General features: G+C 36.9%; 2 protein-coding genes and 1 long non-coding RNA gene across 5 annotated transcripts; 1 reads left to right on the forward strand and 2 right to left on the reverse strand.

Moving 5' to 3' along the window:
• Window positions 1-1500: 1500 nt before the first annotated feature.
• LOC111241257 lies at window positions 1501-2807 on the forward strand. The gene is made up of 3 exons (XR_002667120.1): window positions 1501-1949; window positions 2045-2114; window positions 2683-2807. It is a non-coding gene; the product is annotated as an uncharacterized LOC111241257 (long non-coding RNA).
• Window positions 2518-6753, reverse strand: LOC106755602 (extra-large guanine nucleotide-binding protein 1). The gene is made up of 8 exons (XM_014637786.2): window positions 5387-6753; window positions 5116-5253; window positions 4934-5038; window positions 4682-4855; window positions 4373-4547; window positions 3899-4140; window positions 3445-3608; window positions 2518-3266 (listed from the first exon to the last, which is right to left on the reverse strand). The coding sequence occupies exons 1-8, from the start codon at window positions 6275-6277 to the stop codon at window positions 2657-2659; spliced, it is 2499 nt and encodes an 832-aa protein (XP_014493272.1). The 5' UTR covers window positions 6278-6753; the 3' UTR covers window positions 2518-2656.
• A 1946-nt stretch (window positions 6754-8699) lies between these two features.
• On the reverse strand, window positions 8700-24824 carry LOC106756038 (serine/threonine-protein kinase SMG1). Of its 3 annotated transcripts, none has more exons than XR_001375445.2 (16): window positions 24545-24824; window positions 19497-24444; window positions 19219-19407; window positions 18681-18795; window positions 17465-18515; window positions 16377-16824; window positions 15946-15999; window positions 12972-15822; window positions 12767-12880; window positions 12505-12635; window positions 11818-11910; window positions 11416-11685; window positions 10491-11148; window positions 9691-9766; window positions 9423-9613; window positions 8700-9288 (listed from the first exon to the last, which is right to left on the reverse strand). XR_001375445.2 is itself a non-coding variant. In XM_022778332.1 (16 exons), the coding sequence occupies exons 1-16, from the start codon at window positions 24754-24756 to the stop codon at window positions 9514-9516; spliced, it is 11223 nt and encodes a 3740-aa protein (XP_022634053.1). In that variant the 5' UTR covers window positions 24757-24824; the 3' UTR covers window positions 9339-9513. The 3 variants fall into 3 exon arrangements, 2 of the variants coding, with proteins under 2 accessions (XP_022634053.1, XP_014493761.1); XM_022778332.1 differs by lacking the exon at window positions 8700-9288 and having other exon boundaries at window positions 9339-9613; window positions 12972-15473; window positions 15561-15822; XM_014638275.2 differs by lacking the exon at window positions 8700-9288 and having other exon boundaries at window positions 9339-9613.
• Window positions 24825-25173: the final 349 nt, after the last annotated feature.

Below are 25173 nucleotides of genomic sequence, written 5' to 3' on the forward strand. Positions count from 1 at the left end.
CTTAAGAGTCTATTTGAGGAAAAAATAATAAACCTATGTGAAAAAAGTTACTAGAAATTATTAAACTTTTTTTACAGATCAAGGACAAGTGAAAGAATTATATTTATTTATTTTTTTATTCCTAAATTATCGTCACATTATTGTCATTGTTATAGTCGTTAATGTAATTTAAATTTAATTATTTCAATAAATCAAATAATCAAATATAAATTTTAAAATATTACATTCAAATAGTGCTACATTGGTTAAGAGACAAAGTTAAAACTAATTCCAAAACAAAAATGTGTTCTAGAAAACTTATTCTTAATTATATATGTTACAAAAAACTTGTTTTAGAGTATTTCTAGATCAATTAATCGAGAAGCTACTTTTAAAAGAGTAGAGTGAAAATTTTAAAAATTATGGAGCTACAAGAAGAAAAGGCCTATAAGTCTTGTGATAAGTCCAATAATGGCTCGATAAGAAAGCCCACGTGAGAAATTTTGTTGGACCTTTCTTGGAAAAGTTGAGTCCTCCCCAAAAACTCTTTTTCTTCCTAAATATTCTTTGAATGAATTCAATACTCATCATTATCAAACACCTTGTAAGGAATTTAGAGTCATGTCAATCATAGTTATTTTTCAATATCTTTCATTTAAAACTACTTTTTTTAGTGATGTCAATTAAAGTATAAATTAAGATTATTTTTCAATTAATGTTAATACAAATTTTTTTAATCAATTTTGACATAATTTTTTTTAAATTAACGTTGAAATACACTACTTTCTTATCCATACTGTTGAAAATTTTATTATAAGATAAATTTTTCGTTCAAAATATTTTTGAGAATTTTCTCCATTAATATTAAAGAAAATACTTTTAATAAAAAAAAATGAAAATTGATTTATAAGAAAAAGGAAAAGCAATAATTGAATGCCGACATTCATCTTATCCTTGAATTCAAAACATGGTACTATCATAATCATGTGCTTCCATAAATTCATGGAGCCAGTGGGCCAAAACCAGAGAAAAATATTAATATAGCCAATAGATTTCTCCCACCGAATATCAGAAAGTTTTGAAGTATATCCAATTGAATTGACCGAGTCCTGTGTGCCACTACTGAATCCAAGGTGCTCCAAAAGCTTCTACTTTTTCACATACCCTTTCTACTTTCTTCCTATATAAACCACACTCTCTTCACCATCCATCTTCATGCAAAAACACAAAGCAAAAGCACAAAGCAAAATCAACAAAACTGAATCTTTTATCTCACTGGTTTACAGTTGCTGAAGAAAATGTCTGCTGTGGTAGAGGTGTGGGTTGGGGAGCTGGCAAAGCTGAGAGAAAAAGTACTTTCACGCAAGCCTTTCTTGTCCAAAGCCAAAGAAGGATCAGAAAGGGAACAGGAAGAAAAGGAAGCACAGAACAAGAACACTGCAGTTACCAGAGACAGCAGTGGAACCATGTCAGAGGCAACCATGTGTTTGCTGATGGATCGATTTGTGCCTTGGTGATATGTTTTTCATTAAGGATGTTCTTGCTGATTTCAAGGAATGAGCAATAGCAGAATCAATATGTTTTGTATATTCCATTTCTATTTATCTATCTGTCAGTTCTTAGCCTGCGAGTTATGTAATGGAAGTGTAATGAAGTATTGTACATAAGTTCTGATATAATCAAAAATGGTATTTGGTATACCAATTTTTGTTGAGTTTAATTTCATGTTTGATTATATACTTCAGTTGTTCTGTTTTAGTTTTGTTGAGTCGATATATATAAATATGCAATTATAATCTTTTTAGATGTGTCAGTGGATTTCATCTCGCAGAAAAGTTAAAACCAGTGCATTATTGGTGCTTATGCAACGTAATTAGTACATTTTAAATCAATTAAACCTTGACCTTATGATACTTTACAGGAAAAGGTAAACAAGAATGACTCTCTTTCTCATAAAGGGGTGCCTTTTGGTGAGATTGTTGGTTAAATTGTCGTTGTTCTTGCTTTTATGAACAAAAAATATCCGAATTTGCTGTTAATTTTCATTTTTTGTTTTGCATAAAAGTTTGGAGTGCCTTTCTTCTCAGGATATTTTTCAAGCCTAAAAAATATCAGGGTCAGTACGTGACAAAAAGGTTATATTCACCTCACCTCCAGTTCATTGATTTTTGTCACAAAGCTCCATTAGTTCATTGATTTTTGTCACAAAGCTCCATTCAACAATGTGCACTATAAAGGGTGATATTTAACAATTTGTATCATAATATCAAAAGGGTGATAGCAAAATATATCTCAGCAGAGTAAAAGCAAGATTTTTTTCATTCTGCGACTGTGTCAGCAATGAAAATTCTGCAATTTAATGTTTGGCAAACTTAAATATTGAGTGATTTTGATTTTACAAAATCAATTTTAGTTAAAACTATATTTAAAGTGAAGTGAATTGTGTTTGAATGGTTTTATCTTAAACTTTGTAATAAAATTTATACAAAATATTTTAATCTCACATAAAAGTATAGATTTTGTGTAATTCTAATCAAACATGAATGAATGTAATTTCGATTTATTATATCATACATGAAATTGTCATTCTAAAGTCACATTTACAGAGAATGTTAATCCAGTACTATTGACTGGTTCCAAAATGTGAGGAAAAAACTAGAGAATTTTCTAGGGTTGATTATAGTTTATTATATTTTTCTTCAGAGCTTGCCTCAAAAGTTGTGGATGTTATCTCAGACTTCTCATTTCTCAAAGAGGGGTCCCATTTTTGCCACACCATAACCTCTCTTGCATATCTAAGAGCTTCATCAACAGTAGAAGGTTCCAACCCAGTAACCAGTGAAACAAACAGCTTTCGACCAGTTAGAGAATTGAACCAGCTCTTGAACTTCATACCAATGTATTGAAAAGCACGTTGAGCTAGTGGAGGATGGTTGCTACGTTTGCTAATACTGGCGGTTTTATGATTGTGGCTAATAACTGGATCGAAGTCCAAAAACCATTCACACTGTGTTAGAGGAACCTGTTCAATCTTTTCCTCAAACAGATCAAACTTGGTCAATATGAGAAGAAATTTCGTGTTGCTGAACACTCTATGAGTGATGATGTTTTCAAAGAGATGTTTGGCTGCTAAAATTTTGTTGCTAACAGCTCCTTTACTGTCTACCGTGTACTCATCATAGTCAGTTAAGGCCACTGAGAACAACACTACATCAGTGTCTTCAAACATGTCCAACAACTTGCACTTTTCTCCGAGGCTTTTTGGATGTACTCTGATGAGCTGATACCTACTAGGACAAACAAAGATTCAACGCAGTGCCGTAAATTGTTTTATCCATTACAAGGTTTATGCTTTGAGTGCCATAAATCAGCTAGCTTAGTTTTGGTTTGGAATTGAAAAATGAAGTGCATAACTACAGAACTGAAGATTGTTATCTGTGTAAATTTGATGAAATGAAAAGTGACCTGAGCAAAGGATCATGTCGATAAACAGGGTCCAATGAGTCCTCATGAGCTGACACAGGAAATGAAAATTCCATGGAAGAAAGGCCATTGGATAAGGTTATCCCTTCAGCATACAAGATGTCCATGTCCAAGGGTTCATAATCTATCCTGGAAATTTCAACAGACTGCATCCGAAGAAATATTTAGATATTTGTGAGATTGAGATAATCTTGTGTTACATAATCCTGTATCAAACTTAAACAAACTCAAGAAGTTCAAGAGGGATTAAAAAGAGGAGAAAAGACTAGATAAATACTTTCTATTCAGTAATAGAGCATTATTAACCGTGTGAACTGTGTAACAACTCTAGTATAGAGAATGGCAGCAGAGTAGAAAAAAAAATACAACTTTATGAAAGTAGAAATGAATTATGATGTGATGATGATGAATATGTGGGGGCTAAGCATTTTCTTACCCGCTCAAGAAAATAGCTAGCAGTTTTTGGCAGATTTTTTATTTCATTTCTCCTGTTGTACGTGGCCCGAATGGCTGCATCCCTCCACAGTTCCTCCACCAGTGGGGCATATTCACGAGCAGCTGCTGGAAATATTTCATCCAAGTTGCCAGACATCATGTATTGGAGTATCCAATCGGAGAAAGCTCTTAGTCTTGGACTAATGGAATAGGTTGTCGTGTCAATAATTTCTCCAGTAGTCCCTGTTGTAAACTAAACATCAATAACTTTTCTCCTTAACATTCTGTTTAGCAAATGAGGAAATTATCATTAATCTTGTTATCAAAGACTGCATGGATAAGGCCATTTTGCTTTATGATGTTCAAAAAAAGAATGAAAAAGGAAAAGGTGTTCAATGAAATGTGGATAAACACTTCATTCAGACAGCGCAGACCTCCCAGTTAGCTTTTCATATATTCAAAGAAAAACAATTACCAGAAGAAGTTGATTCACCAACATGTTGTTCGTTACTTTTTTTATACAAACTCTCTTCAAAAATTTCTCGCGCCTCTAGTATGATACCAAGGTACCTATACAAGTTTCTTTGAATTACCAGCTTTATGTTGTGAAGCTCGGTTCCAGAGAAAGGAACATTATACAGAAGCCTGGCCTGCAATATAAATGGTTCAGTCTAAGTGTCACAAAACTGAAGCCTTCAACATTAAAATTACAGACTGTTATTCATATGTCAGAGAGATACCAAACAATGTCATGACAAAATAATTCCCTCTAGTAGCATATTACCTGTTTATATATGGTACATGTTCCAGAATTGACAGAACCGACAAGTAAATATTTGTGAAGCATTTTCTGTTCAATGTTGTGTTTGCTAATTCCACTTTCTGCTTCGCCGGCAGGAGTTAAGGAGCTAGAAGGAACTGGCAGGGATAGAATTAGAGAAGCAAACTTCACTGTAGACTGTCAAAAACATGCACATATACCAGAGTCATTGACAAGGGATTTATAGCTTAAGAAAAGCTAAACAACATCAATTACCTTCTCCCATATATGCCCCTTCACATTCTTCTGTCCCACTTCCATGTATGATCCATCATGGCTCACCCAAAAGTCAGTTGTTCCATCACATGGCACTCTTGCCCACTGCAATCAAACAAAGCGACACTTGAGTTTAACAGTTTCAAAATGTATACTATGAAAGTGCACAGATCAACAACCACCTTCAGTATCCATAGCTCTTCTTTGGTAATCTCTCGACCATTTATAGTTACTTCTGTCTTTCCATTGCTTGCATTTCTCTGCAAGTGGCCCCCAACTTCCAACTGTGGGCTAATAATTTGACATGGTCGTTGACCTTCCTGCAGGATCAAGCAGTACACCATATTTGAGCTTTGCATGTGAAAAGCATAAAGGGTAAGTTCAAGTTCATTAAGCTTCACTCAGATTGAACTAACAAAAAGGAGTATCTATAAGGTTCGAGTTGATGATCACCTTTCCCCAAAAGCCAGATGCTTTATCATACCAATAGAAACCCGGTTTCAATCCTTTTGGGGGGTTTGAACAGGTCAAAAGCAGCGTGAGCTGATCCCAGTCAAGAGGTTCTCCATTCACAATAACATCTTCTGCTGGTATTTGATTTGTTTCAATAAACATCTCATCCTTCATGATTTGTTTCACTTCCCCCTTAGACAACAAGTACTTGAGCATCCGAGAAGGTTTTCCAAGCCTCCCTCGCTTGTTCTCATCAATTCTATGACCAATGCAAGTGACACATTTTCTGCCTTCAGGCATGGATCCCATTACTCTAAGCACACAGTTGCGACAAAACTTTGCACTGCAAACAATGCAAACCTCCCTCTCAGTTAGACGACTCCCTTTAAGACATCGATAGCACGAACCCTTCTTCCCAACTCTCTCGGCATGCGGCCTCACACGTTTACTATTGTTACTACTACTACTTTCTCCACTTGCAGGTTCAACAATCTCTTCATCCTCCACTATCTCATTTGTCTCAGGATGACGAAAAGTCACCACGGAGGGCCGTTTAACATGTTTTGGGTTTAAAGGGTCGTCGTCATCATCATCATGATCCCCTTGTTCGCGTGACAGATGATCAGAAGAAACAGAAGCAGTTTTTGAAGCCAATTCTGCATTGGTTTTTCTAAAGGGTTGGATAACTGGGAGGGACAAGTTGTGAGGGGGAGATTGAGCAACAGGTGCAAAAGGGACTTGGTCAAGGTTGAAAGGAAGAACTTCTGGGACGGAGTAGCCAAGAGGAGGACCTTTGTATTCCTCAGCAAAAGAGTACTCATAGCTGAAATCATCACCAGCATCATGAACTGAAGGCACACCGGGACGTAGATTTTTCAGAAGCGAAGCCATGTACGGTAATATATCATTCCAGAGTAAAAGTTTCAAAAACCAAGTGAAACAAAGTTGTTCACTCTGATCAAATCAACACAACTTGATGCTGCTTATGCTATTCCTCCATCTCCACTCATTTTCTGAGACGTAATATCTGAATTAGGAAACAGCTAAGTGAGTGGCAATTGGTAGAGAGTATATGAAGAAGACTTGCGAGGGAAAGAGTGGCACATGTTCTGGTTCGGTAACGAACAACGTATTCAAAACGTTGGAATGGAAATTGCTGAGAAAAGAAATGGACAACAACGACGGCGTGGAACTTTTCAAACTACACCAACAGCTATATATGGTTTATGTGTTTTAATCCTTAATTATCTGTTGTCATGTCACCTTTGAATAATTGAAAAGCATTTTTATGCATATTAATAACTTTCTTTGAATGAAAATGTAATTATTTGCTAAAAGAAAGGAACAAGTCAATGGAAATTGACACATGCCCAGTTATATATTTTAAAAGCATAGTCAACAACACCTCCAAAAAATATATATTTCTGAGTGGCTAGTATGTGTTAACCCTAGGGACCAAAATATTAAATATACTTAATTATAACGCGTTCTGGTTTTCCATTTCTCTAGAAGGACCGAGTTTTACTGAATTCAGGTTGAACATTCATCTCAGAATACATAATAAACTTTTCTTTTGTCTATTTTTTGACTAAAGTTTGAAAGCTTATCCGAATTTTTTTAATATAACCTTATCTAAACTTGGTATGAGGTTATGTCTCCACCTGCCTTTATACGATGATTGTATAATTTTATTTACTCGTAGTAACAAAATTTGATTGATGATTCATCATCAAACATATAATTGAAAACGATTTGGTGTCAAATTAAGAGAAGAAAAGAAAAACCAAAGAGGTGATTTTATTAGAAATATGAAGGAGCAGTATATATACACACACACACACATGGTTCTAACTTTGAAAGGAAGAAATAAAGTGAGTTAAGCATTTATTGCCTTCTTCAAGGGCTAAAACATTGAACAAGCATGGAAAGTGAAGCCTCCGAAAAGAGCAACCTTGGCTTGTTAACTTGCATTGGTTTGGCAGCAAGTTCAGCCAACCCAGATGAGCTCTGGTCCTTTTTATGGAGGGATTGAGCAGATTCGTGTTGAATGGAAGCAGCGTCTTTTTCCCTTAGCTTGGACTGTTCTCTTGTCCATATATCCACCAGTGCAGACATGACTTGAAATCTACCCAATTAACAGCAAAAACTGAAAAGCAATAATGAGAGAGCTGGTAAGAAAAATAAGTGACTGAAATATTGAGATGACAGCAAAAACAAGAAAGAGACTTCTGGTAATGTTTAGTTTGATGTGAGAAGTATGTTTGATTATATATATATATATATATATATATATATATATATATATATATATATATATAAAGTGACTGAGGTCATTGGGGTGTTAAGATTGAGATAAAGTGAAGCTTTAGTTGGAAACTGTGTTCTTTTGTGAGTTTGAAACTGAAACGTAAAACAGGAACTGGAATCTTAGATTTCATGTTATTATATACGCATGAAAATCTGATGGCGTGAAACCGTGTTACAGCATGAAAGATAAACAACATGCGTGGCACTTGTAGAAGTGTCACTTGCCTCAGAGCAGAGTACGAGATTCTTCTTTTCGATCTGTGTGCATTGCCAATTTAATCAAGAAAAATGTATTTTTTAACAATTTTTTTATTTTTTTATAATTGTCTCAAATATATAAATTAATAAAATAATAACGTATAATCTTTAAACAATTGGAAAAAAATACTCTCGGGTTAAAAGAGAAAAACTGGATCAAATATCTAATATTTTGGGGAGGTTTTTGAATTGAGTTATTGAGTGTTTAAAATGATATTTTGATTTTTATTTCAACAGTAAAATACTAAAAAATAGAAAATATATTAAATGTTTAAAAAAATATTTTTCAATAAGAGTTCAATTAAAATTATTCTAATTTATGAAATACTTAAAATTTAATTAAAGTAATTTTTTTTAATAGGTAAGAAATAGAAGGCATAACACATCAGCGTATTCCTGGAGCCTTTGTTTGTAAGCGAGATAGAAGATGAAATTGAAAAGAAAAAGTGAGATATTTCATTTATTATTACTAATTTTACTTATTTATAGTATTATTATGTTTATGATAGCAAAGGGAACCAAAGCAGTCCATAATCTATTATCATAAATAAAAATGAGCTGAAGTATTTAAAAAGAAAAAAAAGAAAGAAATAGAAATAATTTAAAAAATGGTTTAATTTACTCTGTTATTGTTTACCTATATGTATATTTTTTTTATCTTCTATTTTGAAATAACTATTTTAATTTTAATTTATTTCTCACTTATGTTTATAATTTTCGTTTTCACCTACCATATTTTTCTTCGGTATAATACCAGAGAAAAGAAGTGGTAGATTATTGGGATGCAAATGAAGGCAACTTTAGGTACATATGGGAGTGGATAAAAAAGAATAAAATAGCGGAAATATGACAAATGGAATTGAAAGTTACAAATTTCGTCATAAGCTCCAATCTCCAAGTAAAAATCGCATAAGCTGGTCTTCGTTGCTTCAAACCGATGCGCGCTAGCCAATGAGAAACCAAACACGCTGCAATTACATGAGAGATCAGCAATGCGCAATTGATTACAGATAAATGATTACACGGATACGTGTAATACATCCTGGACGTGAATTTAGCAATAGTGTGATGCTCCAGCCAGAAACAAAACATTCTTTCAGCCTTCAAGAGCTGAGGATCCAAAACGTGCTCCTCAATTAGTATGGCAATGCAAGTTGCAGGAGCTAAACCAGGAGGGAAGGCATGGTAATCCATTTTCATCTCCCACGAGACCAGCTGTGAGCCTGGGATTTCTTTGTGGGATGGTAGATGAAAGTCCACATGTAAGGTGAAAAATAGTAACTTTGCCTCGACAAAAGCTGAAATCAAGAGGACGGTAGAAGCTACACAGTTTGGCCCTGGATAGATCAGTGATTGTGATCAGCGAAATACTTCAACAAATGGCTTGATTAATGGGAACTGCAAAAACTTTGTTCTGGTGGCTTCCTGCATCACCGGGAAAAAATAGCTGGCCTAAGGACCTATTCCTCACCGTGGTCAACGAAACGAGGCTTGAGGCCGATTCTTGCATAATATTGGGAATGGGACTTAAGATGCTCCAGTCTGAGGAACCTCTTGAAACCTCAGATCCATGCTGTCCAACCTTCGTACATGTTGCATAGATTATCTACACTAGTTGCTTGCTTTAGTAGATAATCTACTTGCTCTGTAATATCAATTTCTCTGCAATCCAAAGAAGGCCCAACATTAATAAAACAATTCAGTAGAAGACTTTGTGATTGCGAAAATATCCTTAGTACCTGCTTTCGGAGATATCTCGACCATCAATTTTCATCTCAACCCGCCTCAATACTGACAAAGCATAAGCATTTTTACCTAGCATAAAGTTCAAATATCCACAAATGAAGAAGAGCATGTCAATTCCTTTACATTCAATCACATAAGAAATTATGATGTCTGAATGAACGACATAGTAATAATGAGGTACTAATAGCGTAAAAGACTATTTGTTTGTTTTAGTACTGTTTCTTATCTATTTTTTTCAAAAAATACAGTTCATGAATATCGTTGGATATCAAAATGCAATCTCATAACTTGTTTCATAGTCAAATTAAAACATTTTAGATAATTTTAACTGTGATCAAGACAAGATCTGGACACTAAGTCGGTTTCTTCTAAAACGAGCAAGGAAATGAAAGGAAAAACAGATCATAAAACCACACTTTCTCCTTACTTTTTACATTTAAAAGAAAAAACTCAAAGTAAGATCAAAGTAAAGAAAAAGAAACTGTCTACTCAACGGCTCATTACAACTCCTTTTCAAACTTAATTTTGCCCCACAAAAAAATTGTGTAATCATTATACAGAAGGCAACCAGAGTCCATTTATATCCATTAGGACAGTGCGTTTTCTTTTTTATTAGAAATGGGTAACATTAATTTTATAAGGTTCATATTCTTTCATGTGTTTATTTATTGAACACCACCAGAGAGGGTTAAGAATCTTAATTAAAAACTGGTTATTTATTCTTCTGATATGGGATGAATAAATTAAATAAGCAGTGATACAAAAAAATAATATATAAAGATTTTGTACATACCCCTTCCAACACGAGTATTGGCATTTACGTTTAGATCACGAGCATCACGGTGTTCTGTAGCATTTTTAATTTCTTTTGCAGAAAGGGGCTCATCTGCTGAATCAAATTTGTCTATGTTTTTATTTGTTGGATTTTGGGAGTTAGCAGGGATGGCAGCAGTTTTATCACCTAGTACAACTATTGCTTCAGAATGTTCAGTGGCCTCATTGATTGATTTCACAGAACCAGAACCATTAAGATCAGTTTCTGCAGGAGAAGATTGTGACAGCCCAAAGGGTGAGATTTCTTCTACTTCAGTTTGAGAGAATACAGCAGTATGCATATGACCTGTGGGGTTTCTACTACTAGACCCCTGTGAAAGCAGCTCTTTATTTCCTGCTGAATCATTCAAGCTATCAGGAAGACTAACTTCGGTTGCTGTCATGTCAGATCCAGAGCCAGTACAGTAGATGCTATCTGGGGGTGATATCCATCCTTTGTCTTCCAAACTAAGTCGAGAAAAGCCAATGAAATCATCAGTTTTATCATCTTCAGACCTATAGAGACCCACCCCTTCTTTACCATCAAACTCAACAGCATCATCACCCCCACCATCTGATCTTGACAAAGTAGTAGTCACTGATTTTACTTCCTGACTTTCTCCTATTCCTTCAAGCGCCTGAAAACAGAGAATATGGATCTTTCAAACTACAAAAAGAAAAATCCGTGGCCAGTCAAATATTTGACCGAAGTAGTGGTTGTTTATATACAGATGTATAAACACACGCATATAGATCAAGGTTATCAATGGCTGAATATGGTTAAAGGACAAAGTTCCGCCATATGATATATATATATATATATATATATATATTCAGAGAGAGAGAGAGAGAGAGAGAGGGAGAGAGAGAGAGAAAACAGGAATAGCTTGAAACTGTCAGATTACTTTGTGAAGGTTGCCAGCATGGACATTAGCGGTTCTTGCTAGCCTTGTCAACAATGAATACAGTCCCTTCACAGCTAACATCAGAGAGGGCACCAAGGGCTTAAAGTTCTGACAAGCCTCCCTGATTCTTACACAATATGATTGATATATAGCTTGTCCATGAATGTGTGATATTTCCTTCTTGGTCTCACTTTCCCTATCTATTGCATCAGCCATAGCAGCTACATCCTTAGACAGCACCGATTCAAGTGGAAAAAGGATGGCATTTGCCTAAAAAAACAAAACCACCAAAGTACAAAACTGATGTTAGGGAAGCTTAATATCAGGAAATATAAAATTGACAGTTAAGGCAAAGCCTAAACGTCACTATTTTACAAACTGAGATACAAGAGGTAAATAAACCTTCGAAAGGCCTTCCATAAGAGAAAGGTGGATACCAGCTGCCTCTTTCCCCAGATTGTAAACATCATGTATATCTTCAGTTATTGCTAAAACCTACAAAGCGATGAAATATTGGTTTCCAAAAAAAAAAAATAGGAAGAGAACATAATGGTAATTAATGGAACCGGTAGTAAATTATTTGTAATAATTTTGTGATAATAATCATATATATATAAGAAACAGTAGATCCGATGATGAGGAAGAAGAACATAATCCTTATTCAAATGCCGACTAATCCTTTTTATTGAATTGGGATTATTTTGGGAGGGGGAGGGGTCAGTAATTTACCATTACTTCGTTAACAAGTTGGTCTAACAATTTTGGGATTGCTAAAAGAATGATCCATGGAGCCAGAAGATTTTTGAAGAATTTCACCAAATTACATTTATGTTATTTTTATTTGATCTGTGAACAACTTGGGTCATGTTAAGATTTAAAGACCAGGTGCAAAGCATAATTTCATTAACCTAAAATCATTTTGCCTACTTATAAACTAGCAATTTCAAAATTATCTCTTTAGAAACATGTGCACAATGCATGGATTGACATCAATACAAATATCAAATTCTTTAAATAAACTATATGAAAGAATTAGTTAAACATTATACTTCACATTAACATACAACAACGATGAAATTTGGACACTACCTCTTCAAGCATTGAACCACTTTCTGAAGTTAGAGCAGTTTGGATCCTTGAAATCCGAGCAAAAGCAGACAGTGTAACACTAGCCTCATATGCACAGTCCCTCATTGAAAGAACCGTGTTTTGTAAATCACCTATAAAAAAGGCAAAGAAAATTCAACACATGCAACCACGATGTTGATACATCAACAGAGAAAGAAAACATGCATGTGCGTGTGTGAAATTCAATGTGTACATAAACAGTAACCAAGATGGCAAGCTCTACCTGAAGCTGACTTTGCTTTTAGAGAGGCAATGGAGAGTTCATTGCTAGCAGTATATAATCCATTGGAAGCAGCTTCAACAGTGCATTGTGCAAGCTTCCACTCTTGTTCAGTACCTGTCACAAGAAAAGGAGAGTACGTATTCCCTTTATGCAGACGTTCAACTGATGGGGAAGTTCAACAAACATAGGAAAATAGCAAACTCACGTGAATAAGAATGAAAAGTAGCATCTAATCTTGTTAGTGCATTCAAGTACACCTGCTGCCATGTCTTGGCATCAACACTACTCCTAAAGGGATAAGGTTGGTCTGGTATAAACAAATACCCATCTCTTGATGCTTCAAACTCTAACACTGACACACACAACTTCACAATGTCTGATGCCTTTTCTCTAGATTCCCATAAAATCTGCCTCCGATTCTTAATATGTTCATGGAACTCAGGAGGAATTCCTGAATTTGTGGTTGAAGTATTTCCAGAATTACTGGAATTTCCACAAGCCCAAGCCATTGCTCTCTCAAGTTGTCCTTCAGCAATAAGAGAATTTCGTTCACAAGACTGAAGACAATCCATTGATGTTGTGATTTTTGACACAGCAGATTGTACATTGTCCAGTAATTTAGATCGGTTGAGATTTAAAATGATTGTATACAAGCTGTCATCAGTATCTAGATACTTCTCAAATCTGATTCTTCTGTTATATGATGGGTTCAAACTAACATCATGCATCCATTCCATTTGAACTACCTCAAGGGCAGTTTTTCGAAGAGCTTCTTTTAACTCACTCACTTGGTTTTTCATGATAGAAGCAGCTGATTTCGCTGCTCTAGCAGTTTCATGTGCATTACAATATTCTTCAAGCATAAGTATAACTTTTTTCACAGCCCCATCCTTTTTCCCCTGGTCTAAAGCAAGTTCCTTTGATGACTCTGTAAGTTGCTTCAAGTGCTCATTTTCTTTATCTAAACAAGCCAGTAAACTAGGAGCAACTCTTTCTTTTAAATAGTGACCAATGTGTTTCTGAAGTTGGATTTCAAGTTTTTTCTTCATAAAATTGAGTGATTGGTCAAAGCCTAGATTTTGCTCAACTGATGAAGCTATGTCATGAATGCATGCATCAAGAAAAGAATCTATGACTCCTATTTTCCAAATAAAGAAGGAATGATTATCCAATAGACCTCCAACTTTCCAGACATATTCAGAGATAGAATTCCCAGAGTTTATCAAATCTGTCAAAGTATGAAATTTACTCGTGGGCATGGCAACTGAACCATCAGTCGAAGACAGCAAAATATCAATGGATTCCAATTCCAAGAAAGGCTTAACTAGTGAGGCCAGTAGTGCTTTGCTTCTCAAAATATGTAGCTCCCTTTCTTCTTCCACACCAACAAGAGATTGAAATTGACAATTCACAGAAACCAAGGCATTTTTAATGTCTGTTTCTCTCTTGGTAAGAGACGAAGTCCTTATATCCCTTTGATTCCATGTTTGATGAAGTTGGTCCAGTTGTGCTCTACAAGCTTCCTCTTGGGATGCAAGTTCCTCTGCCTCTTCCCAAGAAAGATGATCTCTGCCCTTAACTGCAGCTTCTTCAAGGGCCAGCTGCTGCTCAGTAATAAGACCAACCTTAACAAAATAGTTCTGTTCAAGTTCAATGAGTGATACTCTCTCCATTTCAACCTCCATAAGCTGCTCCAGTGCAGTTTCTATAGATCCCCGAACTTGTGAGATCAATCCAAATGCATCCATAACCTCTGAATTTAATGAAACAGCAGCTCGTATTACATCTGGCAGAACAACTTCTGTCATTTGACTAATCAGTCCTTTACAGGAAATTAAAATATTACTGAAAATGGAAACCCAATTACTTTCAGAAAAAATCTTCAAACGAACTTGGTTAATATCAACAGAAGGGATGTCCTTTCCTATAAATTGGCATAGATCATGAACAAATTCTGTCACAAGATTACATTTTTCTACTTGTTCTTCAAACTCAGCAAAAATAGTTCCAGAATCGTTCTGCAACATATTGTATTGATTTCTCCCTCCGGATGTATCATTATAAATATTTAATATTGTATGCTTAACCTCGCTATAAAGTGAACTCACGGCAATATTCAAAATTGAAAATACTTTCTCCCTCTCCTCTTCTAGCTCTCCTAAAGGTCTAGCATTGTTCATCTCACTGTCATATTTAGATTGAACAGAAGAATTTCCAACTTCCTTCTTTAAAAGACCAATGGACTGCATGAATTTCATAAAAACATATAAGAGACGATCCTTAGTTTTTGATTCTGATTCAGAGCAAATAGAACTCTCTATTTCAGCACACTCTTTTTCTATTTTTTCTATTTCAACTGCATACTTCTCCACTCTGAAACAGAGATCATCATGACTGAATTTAATAGAATCACTGTTATCTACATGAAGCTTTGCAATAAGTTCAGAAGCCTGTCTTCTGGCAAGAGAGAGCATATCTGAGGACAGGGCATTGATAGAAAGTTGTAGAACTTGTGCCCAGTTATGCACTGCACTGGTTGAAAGGTAATTTAACGGTAGAATTCTTTGCAGGGCCAAGGAGTATGCTTGCAAAGAAGCTGTGGCAGAAGTTAGTCCATCACCCAACTCAGCTATGAATTGAGAAACTTCCCTATCTATATCATGGCACTGTGCCTGTGTTGGCTCAGGAACAACAGTTAGTGGAACCCCTGCTACAATGACAGCAGATGTAAGTGATATGACCGTTTCCATGTTATTCAGCTTAAAAGAAGCATTTATTTCTGGGATTAAGTTACACCGTAAAGCATCAAGAATCCTTCCATGCTGCTCAGCCCAAGTCATTGCCTCCTGAGCTTTCTCAGCAACCATAGCCTTTGCTTGAGCAAATTCCCGAGCCTGAATTTCAAAAGAAGCTCGAATTTTCTCTGAATTACTGGTTGCTTCAGCAACAATTGACTTTGCAGATGTCTCATGCAATATAAGGGTTGACCTCTCCTGGTCAGCTCGACAGTACAGACTAGAGGTAAGCTCGTATTTGTTTAGAACATCACCAAACCTCTGGTACATACTTCTCAAAGTTAATTCAAATTTAAAAAAAAAAAATGAATTGAGAAAAAAAAAAATAAACAAAGGCAATTTAAATGTAGCCAAACAATTTCATGGCATTGATTTCATCAATACCTCAAGTGCTGATTCAACAGCTGGCAGGCTTGTCAATAATTGATCATGGTGTTCCTATTCACAGATTTAAGGGAGAAAAAGAGTAATTTATTAGTTAAGTTGAATAGATCTCAAGTAAATATATATAAACACGTAGCTATACAGTATGACAAATTTCACACACTGGATTTTCTAATCGAAGGTTACAAATTAAAGAATTTAAATAAAAATCAAGAGTGTAAATCGATTTCAAATACATCACACAAATTCTAAAATGTATAGTGTAATATCCATAAACTACACAAATGCTTGAAGCACAAAAGTATTTATGTGCTTGCACACTTATTTTAACACATCTGACCAAATATCAACCACAAGAAGGTTTGAACACTGCTTATCTAATTATGTCAGACACAAATACTTGCTTGTGTAGAACTATGTTCTGTACATACCTGTAAGGGAACCCGAATTTCCTGTACTCGAGATGCAAATAGACTTAAGCTGACAGCCAACTCCATACCTTTTCTCTCTTCACCGCCAATTGCAGCTTCGTCATGAAAATCACCTCGTGTCCATTCCACAAGTGGATCCCAAACAAACACTTCCAATAACATCAAAAGCACATCTTTGTTCTTCCTTAAAACACCAATAACTGTCTCGCAGTTTGATCTGAAGCTACCCTCTATTCCAGTTAGCCCTAAAGCTGCTTCAATTATTTGGGTCAAACGGAAAGGAACAATCTCTGGAATTTTTAGTCTTTGTCCCTTGTCAAAACACACATTGTAATCAATGTGTACGATATCCCCATTACAAAAATCTATAAGAATGTTGTCTAAATGCCTGTCTCCCAGTCCCAAAACATGACCAACCATACTCATTGCAGCAACACTTCCTGTATACCTACAATTGATGGTGAACAATTATAATAAAAGTAAAGCTAACTGGAGTATCAAATCTATTATAAATTCTTGCCTCAGAAAAAAGTTCATCATTTGCCAAGAACAAGCTTGGAAAGAGGTACATTCAAATAGAATAGTCAACCCGTATTTGACAACTAATGATAAAAGAACTAAAGCCTTCAAAACATTGATTGAACTACACCTATTGTTTTAATGCTTTGTTTGATAGAGAGGAGAGAAATAGGTTGAATGGAAGTAAAGGAGAAATGAAGTAGAAATTAAAGGTGTTTGATTGAAAAGAAATAATAGAGATGAGATGAGATGAGGAGAGAAATAGAGAGATGAGTATGAGCACATGAGAAATACTATGGTGGGTCGTACCGTTTTATAAAAATTATTTTCCCTCTTTTCCTCTCCCATCAAACATACAACACGAATTTCCCTCTACTATATTCTCAACCAAACAAGGTGTAAATGGAGAACCAAGTTCATGGTTAGTACGAATATCCCTGTAGATATTATAGTAAAAAAAATCCCCAAAAACCAAATCCATATTCAGGGAACACCTTTAACCATTCAGTTTAACTATAAATGGCATAACCACAAAATGCGCCAGAGGTTCAGAAGTTCCTGTGATGTACCTCTTCAATTTTGAGCTGAAAGCTTTATATCCTTCACTAGCACACCACAGCTCCTGGTAAAGAAGATGCCTTGGCACTTCCTTCATGAGATCAAGAAGAACTTTACATTTGACTTCATGAGGCCAGTCTCTTCGGGAAATCACCCTCTTTATGCCTTTCTCTTTAAGTGCAGGTATGATCTTCCCATAAAACATATCACTGGGACGTGGAACAGGTGGAGGAGCTGAGGATTTTGTATTTGCAGAGCCCAATGCCAAAAACTGTGCTAGCTGGACACGGGTTTGCCAAGATTTAAATACACTGTAAATACTTACCACATTGCCCGCCCACTGGATTAGGCCAGCCCGACCACTGATTGGAGTAACAGAATAATAGCGAATGGTAAGAGAATTGCTACATGCAGAAGATGAAGAATGCAGAAAACCATTTATAGCCTGCAATAATTGCATGATTCTAGCATCAAGGCGCAAATCTTCTCGTCCTTTGAGGAGATATGTGTATTTCTGACCATCGGAACCAAGAATACCTAGTTTCTTAGGCTTTGTCTTTGTTGGTAAGATGGTAACTTGCTCATGAAAAGAAGCAATTGTGACAACCCCTTGGTGATCAGTTGCTTTGTCAGAGTCCGGTACTTGCATTTGTCTCTCAAGACCTGGCATTGGAACATCTGAAGATGATAACAAAGACAAATGTGGAGCCACTTCTCCCAAGGAAACCGAAGACTTCCTCTGATATGAGGCCAAGGATGCAGCAATACTATCAAAAGGTCGCCACACATCACCTATAGCTGCAGAAGATACTGGAGGGATTTTAAATGATACTAGGGCTGATTTTAGTTGGTCTTTATACTCTTCCTGGAACCAAGCTTCATGAGGAGTCTCAGGTTTTCGAGACGTTGAAGCTAATCGACGCTCCAAAGCCACAACTATTGGAGCCATCATTGCAGAATATCGAGCAGAATTTATCTTGTTCTTCTCGTTCTGACTAAGTGTTACATTTTCTGCAATTCTTGCTGCCTCTTCTTTCAGTAAGTTTATCCGTCTCATCACATCTGCAACAAAATATGGTTAGCCCCATTTCTCCACCTAATTATTCAATAAATAGAAATCTCATGTACCTTCCTCAAACACCAAAAAAGAAGTCATCAATTACCCAAAGCAATGCAATGAAATGGATCTCATGATCAACAAAATATTGGAAAATTTCAGTAAGCAACCTGTATGAAGATCCTGAAGAGTACTCAGCCATAACTCCTCCCAGAGAACAGTAACATTTCCGAGTTCATTTATCATAAGCTGAACATCCTGAACCAGTCGGGGGTAAAGTTCTCTCTGCATGGAACAAGTAAATTTTAATTATCCTATTTGCTACTCCAAACAAGTTAATAAAAGGTCAGTATAAAAGAAGTGACAACTATAGAAGTGTTGGTCAAATCCATGAGCACGTCACGTCATGTCTTAATAAATATGCTAGGTCAAACTAATGAGTACCCAACAAGATGCTTATTATGCCTGAAACTAGATTAGTTTGTATTTTTCCACCCAAAGTATATTACAGACTAGAATTGAAACTACTAAATCCCTGAAAAAGATTAATTGATCAGTGACCACACTTCACTGTCTTTAAATGCAGACGTGACCATTGTCACGTTGTGAGAATTTTGATGCCAAATTATCCACATGATGTTAAGAGAATATTTGAAGTAAAAAGAATACATACATAAGCTACAAATGCACACAGAAATTTTATATTACCAGACAGCCCAACACATGATGAAGCTCTTCTGAAGGTTTCTCTTCATAAGCATTAACATCAACTAGTGTTGGGTACACTATAGAATATGGAGATTGTTTCGCCAGCATTGTTAGTAAACCCTCCAACTGCTTTCGAATCACTTGTTCAGGATGTGAACTTATACGTGCAAACAGTTGAGGTGTAACCTCCTATAACGACAATTCCAGTAACATTTCAGTTAACTATACTCATGAAACAGAAAGAAGATAAAGTAAAAACTTGAGATCTGGCATGCAACCTGCCATGGCAACAAAGGAACAACCAGAAGAGCAGATTCAAGAGTATCTTTCAATTCCACACCATAATTGAGAAGTATATGCAATATATACAATGTAGCCTTCAGGGTGTAGCTGCCAGCCTTTTGCTTCAAAGTCTCATATTCAGAACCAGGCACTTGACTATGGCAAATACGGGAAGATGAATAAGAAAGATATTGTATGTAACCATGAGCAGCATGTCCAAACAAGGACACTCTCCTCCTTCTCAAAGACCACCAGATATCAACAAAATTATCCAATGCAGAAGTAATGTCAGATTCTCCGAGCCCAAAATTTGTGCTTAACAAACAAATCCTCAATTGAGAAGATACCATGTCTGAAAGACATTCACCACCAGAGTTTTCTGCACCTGATGCCCCTGCAGCGGTTTCTATAACATTCACTATATTCCAAACCAATTTCTGCAGAGGACTCTCACTAATTGAGAGCTCTGCAGAATCAAGCCAAGAGCTTCGTTCTTCCTGTTCATCTGTGAAACCTTTCATATCAATATTGTCCTGAAAAAGACACAAAACCAATGACTTAATTCTTCGCACCTCATCCTCAGTCAACTTGAATCTGTCAGGTAGAATTTCTGGAACAAGCATGGAAGAAAACGAGCATGAATGAAGGATAGTTTCACTATGAACATGGAGTGAGTCTCTTGCTTGCTTAAAGCACCAGGAAGCATAAGAAATCCATGACTTGCCCATGGTGGGGCAAATACGAGAAGACAATTTTGTTGTTGTACCAACAATTTCCTCAATAATAGAACCCAAATTTGATTTGCAACTTAAGTTTTCTTTGCTGCCATCTTTGCCACATGGAGATGATTCAGCCAAATCAAAATCTGCTGCCATCTTGAGAACAACACCCTCTGGACTCCAGTCTGAATAATCTCGTCTCAGCCAATCTGAGAGTTTCAAGCATGCTTTGGCCTTCAGAATCCTCTCTTTAACGTCAGATATTATAGATGGTTTTGGAGAAACCATGCAAGGATGCAAAAATGACCAAAGGTTTGTGAAAGCGTCTTCAAACTTGTTTTCAGCATATTGTAGTAAAATGCTCTCGTACTGCAAGTTTAAGACCAGAAGATTTCGATGCCTCTCCTCGGGGCAAGCAAATACATGATCTTTTATGTAGTTGTTCAGACGATTTGCCAACAAAAGATTATTTTGCTTGCGGGCTAAGTTATGCAAATTAATGCAAAATTTTAGAGTGACGGGAGAACTTGGGGAAATGGTTTTATAAACCCTAAGAACTTTCAGCCATGGATTACAATCTTGACGGATTTTACTAATGGAAGATGGTAGTGATTCAAGAGAATTCAGTATTGATGGTAGTTGTTTGGCTTTCTCATGATTTGTTTTAAGCTTGCAATTATCTTCTACAAGGAAAATGCAGTGCAATTGAATTGCAAGAGGTGTTGCTTCAGCTAAGCCATCAAGTGGCAGAACAGAAAGTGGTTCCTCCAACATTGACCTTGCTTTCTGCAGATCATGCAGTACCTTATCACTTTTTTCCTCCTTCTGAAAGAGCAAAGATTGCAAGAGCATCTGCTCACTCCGTTGCAAGGCTATTTTTGGATCAAGGGTAAGCTCATTATTGCTTTTAGGTGTCAAATCAAGGCTTGACCATGCAGCCTGATAATCACCCTCATCAAAACGTGCTAATGCATGGATTGCATTAACTTCATTTCCAGCAATTGTTAGAGCACCAGAATAACTTCGACCAGTATGTTTAGCACGAAGTTGTTGTAATTCTAACAGCCAGGTTTCAAGAGATCTCCAATCAGATACAGCCGTATAACTCTCAATTATGCGTGCTATGACAAACTGTATACCATCAGAACCAAGGGAGCTGAGTGACTCTTCTGTCTGTAGCAAGTGCGTAAAGTGAGCTGCAGCATTTTCATACTCACCTCTTGCCTGATATATAAGCCCACTTATCCAAGAAAGTGGTCCAACAGTTCCACCCTCACTGAAGGACTGGTTTTCATCCCCGAGTAAGGAGAAGGTAATAGAAACCCATTTTTCAAGGCCAATCAAAGACTCTGGATCAGAACTCTTGCAAAGAGCTAGTGAAACATCTCTTAAAACTTTCAAGACATCTCCTTTATACCTCCCTCTGATATTGTGGAGGTTATCAGTTACCTGGGTCCTAGATTTTTCCTTCAAAGTTGACACAGAGAGATTCTTGAGCTCCTGCAAACGCAGTGTACAATACTGAATAACAGCATCGTTACAATGTACAGCCAGCCCGGCATTCATCATTGGCTCACAAATACGAGAAAACCAATCCTCACATACTTTTTTGTTTGCTCGAAAAAATAAAGTACTCTGACGAGTAGCAGGTGGTAAAATGACAGACCCCTCGTATGCATTATATACATTTTTCTTAAGAGCCTCAACAAAATCCAACAATAATCTCATTGGTAGCAAGTGAGCACCAGAAGACCCTATCATACTTAAGTTCCCATCACTTTGCTCATTATCAAGTTGCAAAAGGTGTGCAATGTCCAAAAGCATACGCTCTAGAGCAGCAAATGTTTGGGTGGGGCCACCAAGGTTAGTCCGTAGTCTTGTAGCAATACAGTACCGAGCTGCTTCTTGTACAGCCCACCAGGCACCAGCCAAATTATTGACAGAACAGATTTTTTCAAGTATGTCTTCATCCACTCGTATATCCAACCATGGAGAATTAGCACCAAAAATTCCTGTTTCTTCAGGTAGACTTAAAATAGCATCCTTTGAACTCTGGCAACTATGAATGAGACGCTGGATCCAAGAAGAAAGAGGTACCTTCCATCTTTGTGAAATGTAACTTAAGATTGACACAAGATGTTGGGAGTGCAGTTGCAGTGGCAACTGCTTCAGGGCAAATAATTGTTTCCAGTGCAGCTTAGAATTGTTTCCTAACACAGGGTCAACAGACCTAAATCTTCCATAATCATACAAACCACATGTATATATAGTAGTAGGCAAAATATGGGCAAGAAGTCTTACATATGCATCCCGTATTTCTATAGTTGGATCCCCAAGTTTCTCCAGTATGACTTCAGCTAAGGGATAAAAACACACAGGATGCAAAAGTTTTGCCTGCATAAACATCTCCAGAGTTATTGCAACATGTGACCTCACTTCCTGTTCCCTCTCAAATGTACCACCTAAAAGTGAAAAAACTAAGTTCATGATTACACTAGCATACTCACATGCTTCGTAGGAAAAACCGCTAATGCTTGAGATCTTATTAACTGCCATTACACTCTCGCAGAACTTTTGTCCCCAATCTAGAACAATTAATTTAATTGCCAGAGGAGAAGAAACATGAAAGGCTTTTACAACGAGCTTGCTGTACTTCTCCAAATGCTCAGTAATCACAGCCAAACGCTCATTACTGAATTGATCATCTCTGTCCTCCTTTTCAGTTGGAAATTCAACTAAGGTCTTCTCACAATTCTCTTCTCTCACAGAACACTTAATTAAGAACTCAACTGAATTTAGCCGCTCCAATGTCTTAACAACAGTGATCTGCAACTCCATGAAATTCTGGATTGGTAATTCAAAAGGATTCATCTGTTTTGTTATAAACGACTCTAACTTTTCTAACCTCCTGAGATACAACGAAGCAATATCCTTTTGTTTAATCAAACTGTTGTCCTCACCCATGCAAACACACGCTAATAGTACTTTCAAATCAAACTTGATTAAGGCCAATAACTCAGCTTCTGAAAATGTTTTAGTATCTATAATACGATTGAATTCATATGAATGGCCATTATTGTTTCCTATTAAACTCTTCAAGAGCTCCAGTTCCTCAATCAACGAGATGACTGCTTCATCAACGACTTCTTTATTCGCATGCTGAAGCAAAAAAACGTAAGTAGCTGCAGAACTCCCAGTCACCAAATGATTCGGATGCAACCGCAGTTGAGAGACCGATGCATCAAACTTCAATAACTTCTTCACGGACAATGGAAGGAGGCCAAGCTTTTGCAACGACAACAACTGAAGATTAGTCTTCAAAACCCCATGGACTTGGAAAGAGCTCATCTTCTTCAACCCTGGCCGCTGCACTGTCACTCCAAACTCCAAGCTCTGAAACAAAATATCAACAGCAAGAGGATAAAAACTTGAAAACCGCTCCTGCAAAATCTCAGCCAAAAGAGTCAGACACTTCCAGGAATCCTCAATCCACTCAGACCACCCAAATTTCTGCCCAATCATTGATAAACACCGTAGCAATCTTGGCAGCAGGGCGCTAAGCGGCTCGCATATCTGTTCAAGAAGGTTCATCTCCAGTAATCCCGAGGCAGTGGACTGCAGAATAGTTGAAAAACAAGAAAGCAGAGCAAGAAGCCGCCGAAACTGTTGCGGCGTGCCTGGAGTTCCATCATGAAGCAAAACCTCCATGTCCCCCAAGAACTTAGTGAGCAATCTCAAGGACATGGGAAGACTGCCAACCCAATGCTTCTGAAACTGCAAGAAGCTATCCAAAATAACACGCCTATCCGATTGAGCTAAATCCGGCATCAAAGCCCAACCGAGAAGCAAGTCAACAATGTCAGGGAAATGAGGCTGAAAGCACCTCACAAACTTCAACGATATCAAAGTAATAACACCAATAAGTCTGTGTAACAGAGCCAGAGAGGTTCTCTCATCCTCAAGCAGCACCTGACAGGCCTTCAAAATAGGCAAAGCGTACCTGTCCGTTCCACCAACGTTGAGGAACTCGCGGAGGCCTTCCAGCGCGAGCTCTTTAGTGCCATCGACTGCGACGGCTGTGCTGAGAGACGGCAACGCCCAGCCGATGAAGCGGTCGACGAGCATGAGGAGGTTTTGTCTTCCGTTGGAAGCGACAGGGATTGAAGCGGCCACAGCGCAGAGCGCACCGTAGGCTGTGACCGCGGCCTGCCGCACCTCGTAGCATCTGCAGGAGAATCGAAGTTAGTTGAAAAAGGACGAGTAGTGTGAGTGAAGTGAGTTTGAAATTAGGTCAAAAACGGAGTGAGGTGAAATGAGTAAGTTACTTGTCGGAGAGGAGTTGGGAGAAGGCCTGGGCGAGGAAAGTGGCGGAGTGAGAGAGGAGGAGGGAGTTATGAGGGTGGAGGATGGCGCGGTGGAGGGAGTGGATCGCTGCCAGGCGAGGGGAGGGGTCTTCGTCGGAATCGTCCTTGGGGAGGGCCGCGGAGACGAGTGCAGCGAGGTGTTGGTGTTGTTGGTGTTGGTGAATTCCTTGCATCACTGCGTTTCATTGCTTTCTGCTTCCCATGTCCACCATGGAACCATACTAATACCTTTCTGTCTTCCATCTCTTCTTCCCAATTTTTTTTTCTTTAAATTAATAAGCCATGCGAAATATTTAGAAAAAATAAATTAAATATTTTACTCAATATTTAAAATTTTAAATTAGTCGAGTTTTGAAATAAGAACATGTTTATGATAATAATGTTTTTAAAATTATTTATTCTTATAAATAAAAAAATGAGATGACACTTACTCAAATAAAATATTCATAAAAAGCACGTTCCTTAACTTGCTGGACTAACATATTTTAGATACAAGGAAAGTAAAATTTAGTTTAATATCTACTTTTTTCTTATTATTTTTATTTAAAATTGTTTTTTACTTTTTTTTACATTTATGGTCGCATTTTTTT

The sequence above is a fragment of the Vigna radiata genome, chromosome 2 (assembly GCF_000741045.1).
Source record: "Vigna radiata var. radiata cultivar VC1973A chromosome 2, Vradiata_ver6, whole genome shotgun sequence".
NCBI lineage: Eukaryota > Viridiplantae > Streptophyta > Magnoliopsida > Fabales > Fabaceae > Vigna > Vigna radiata.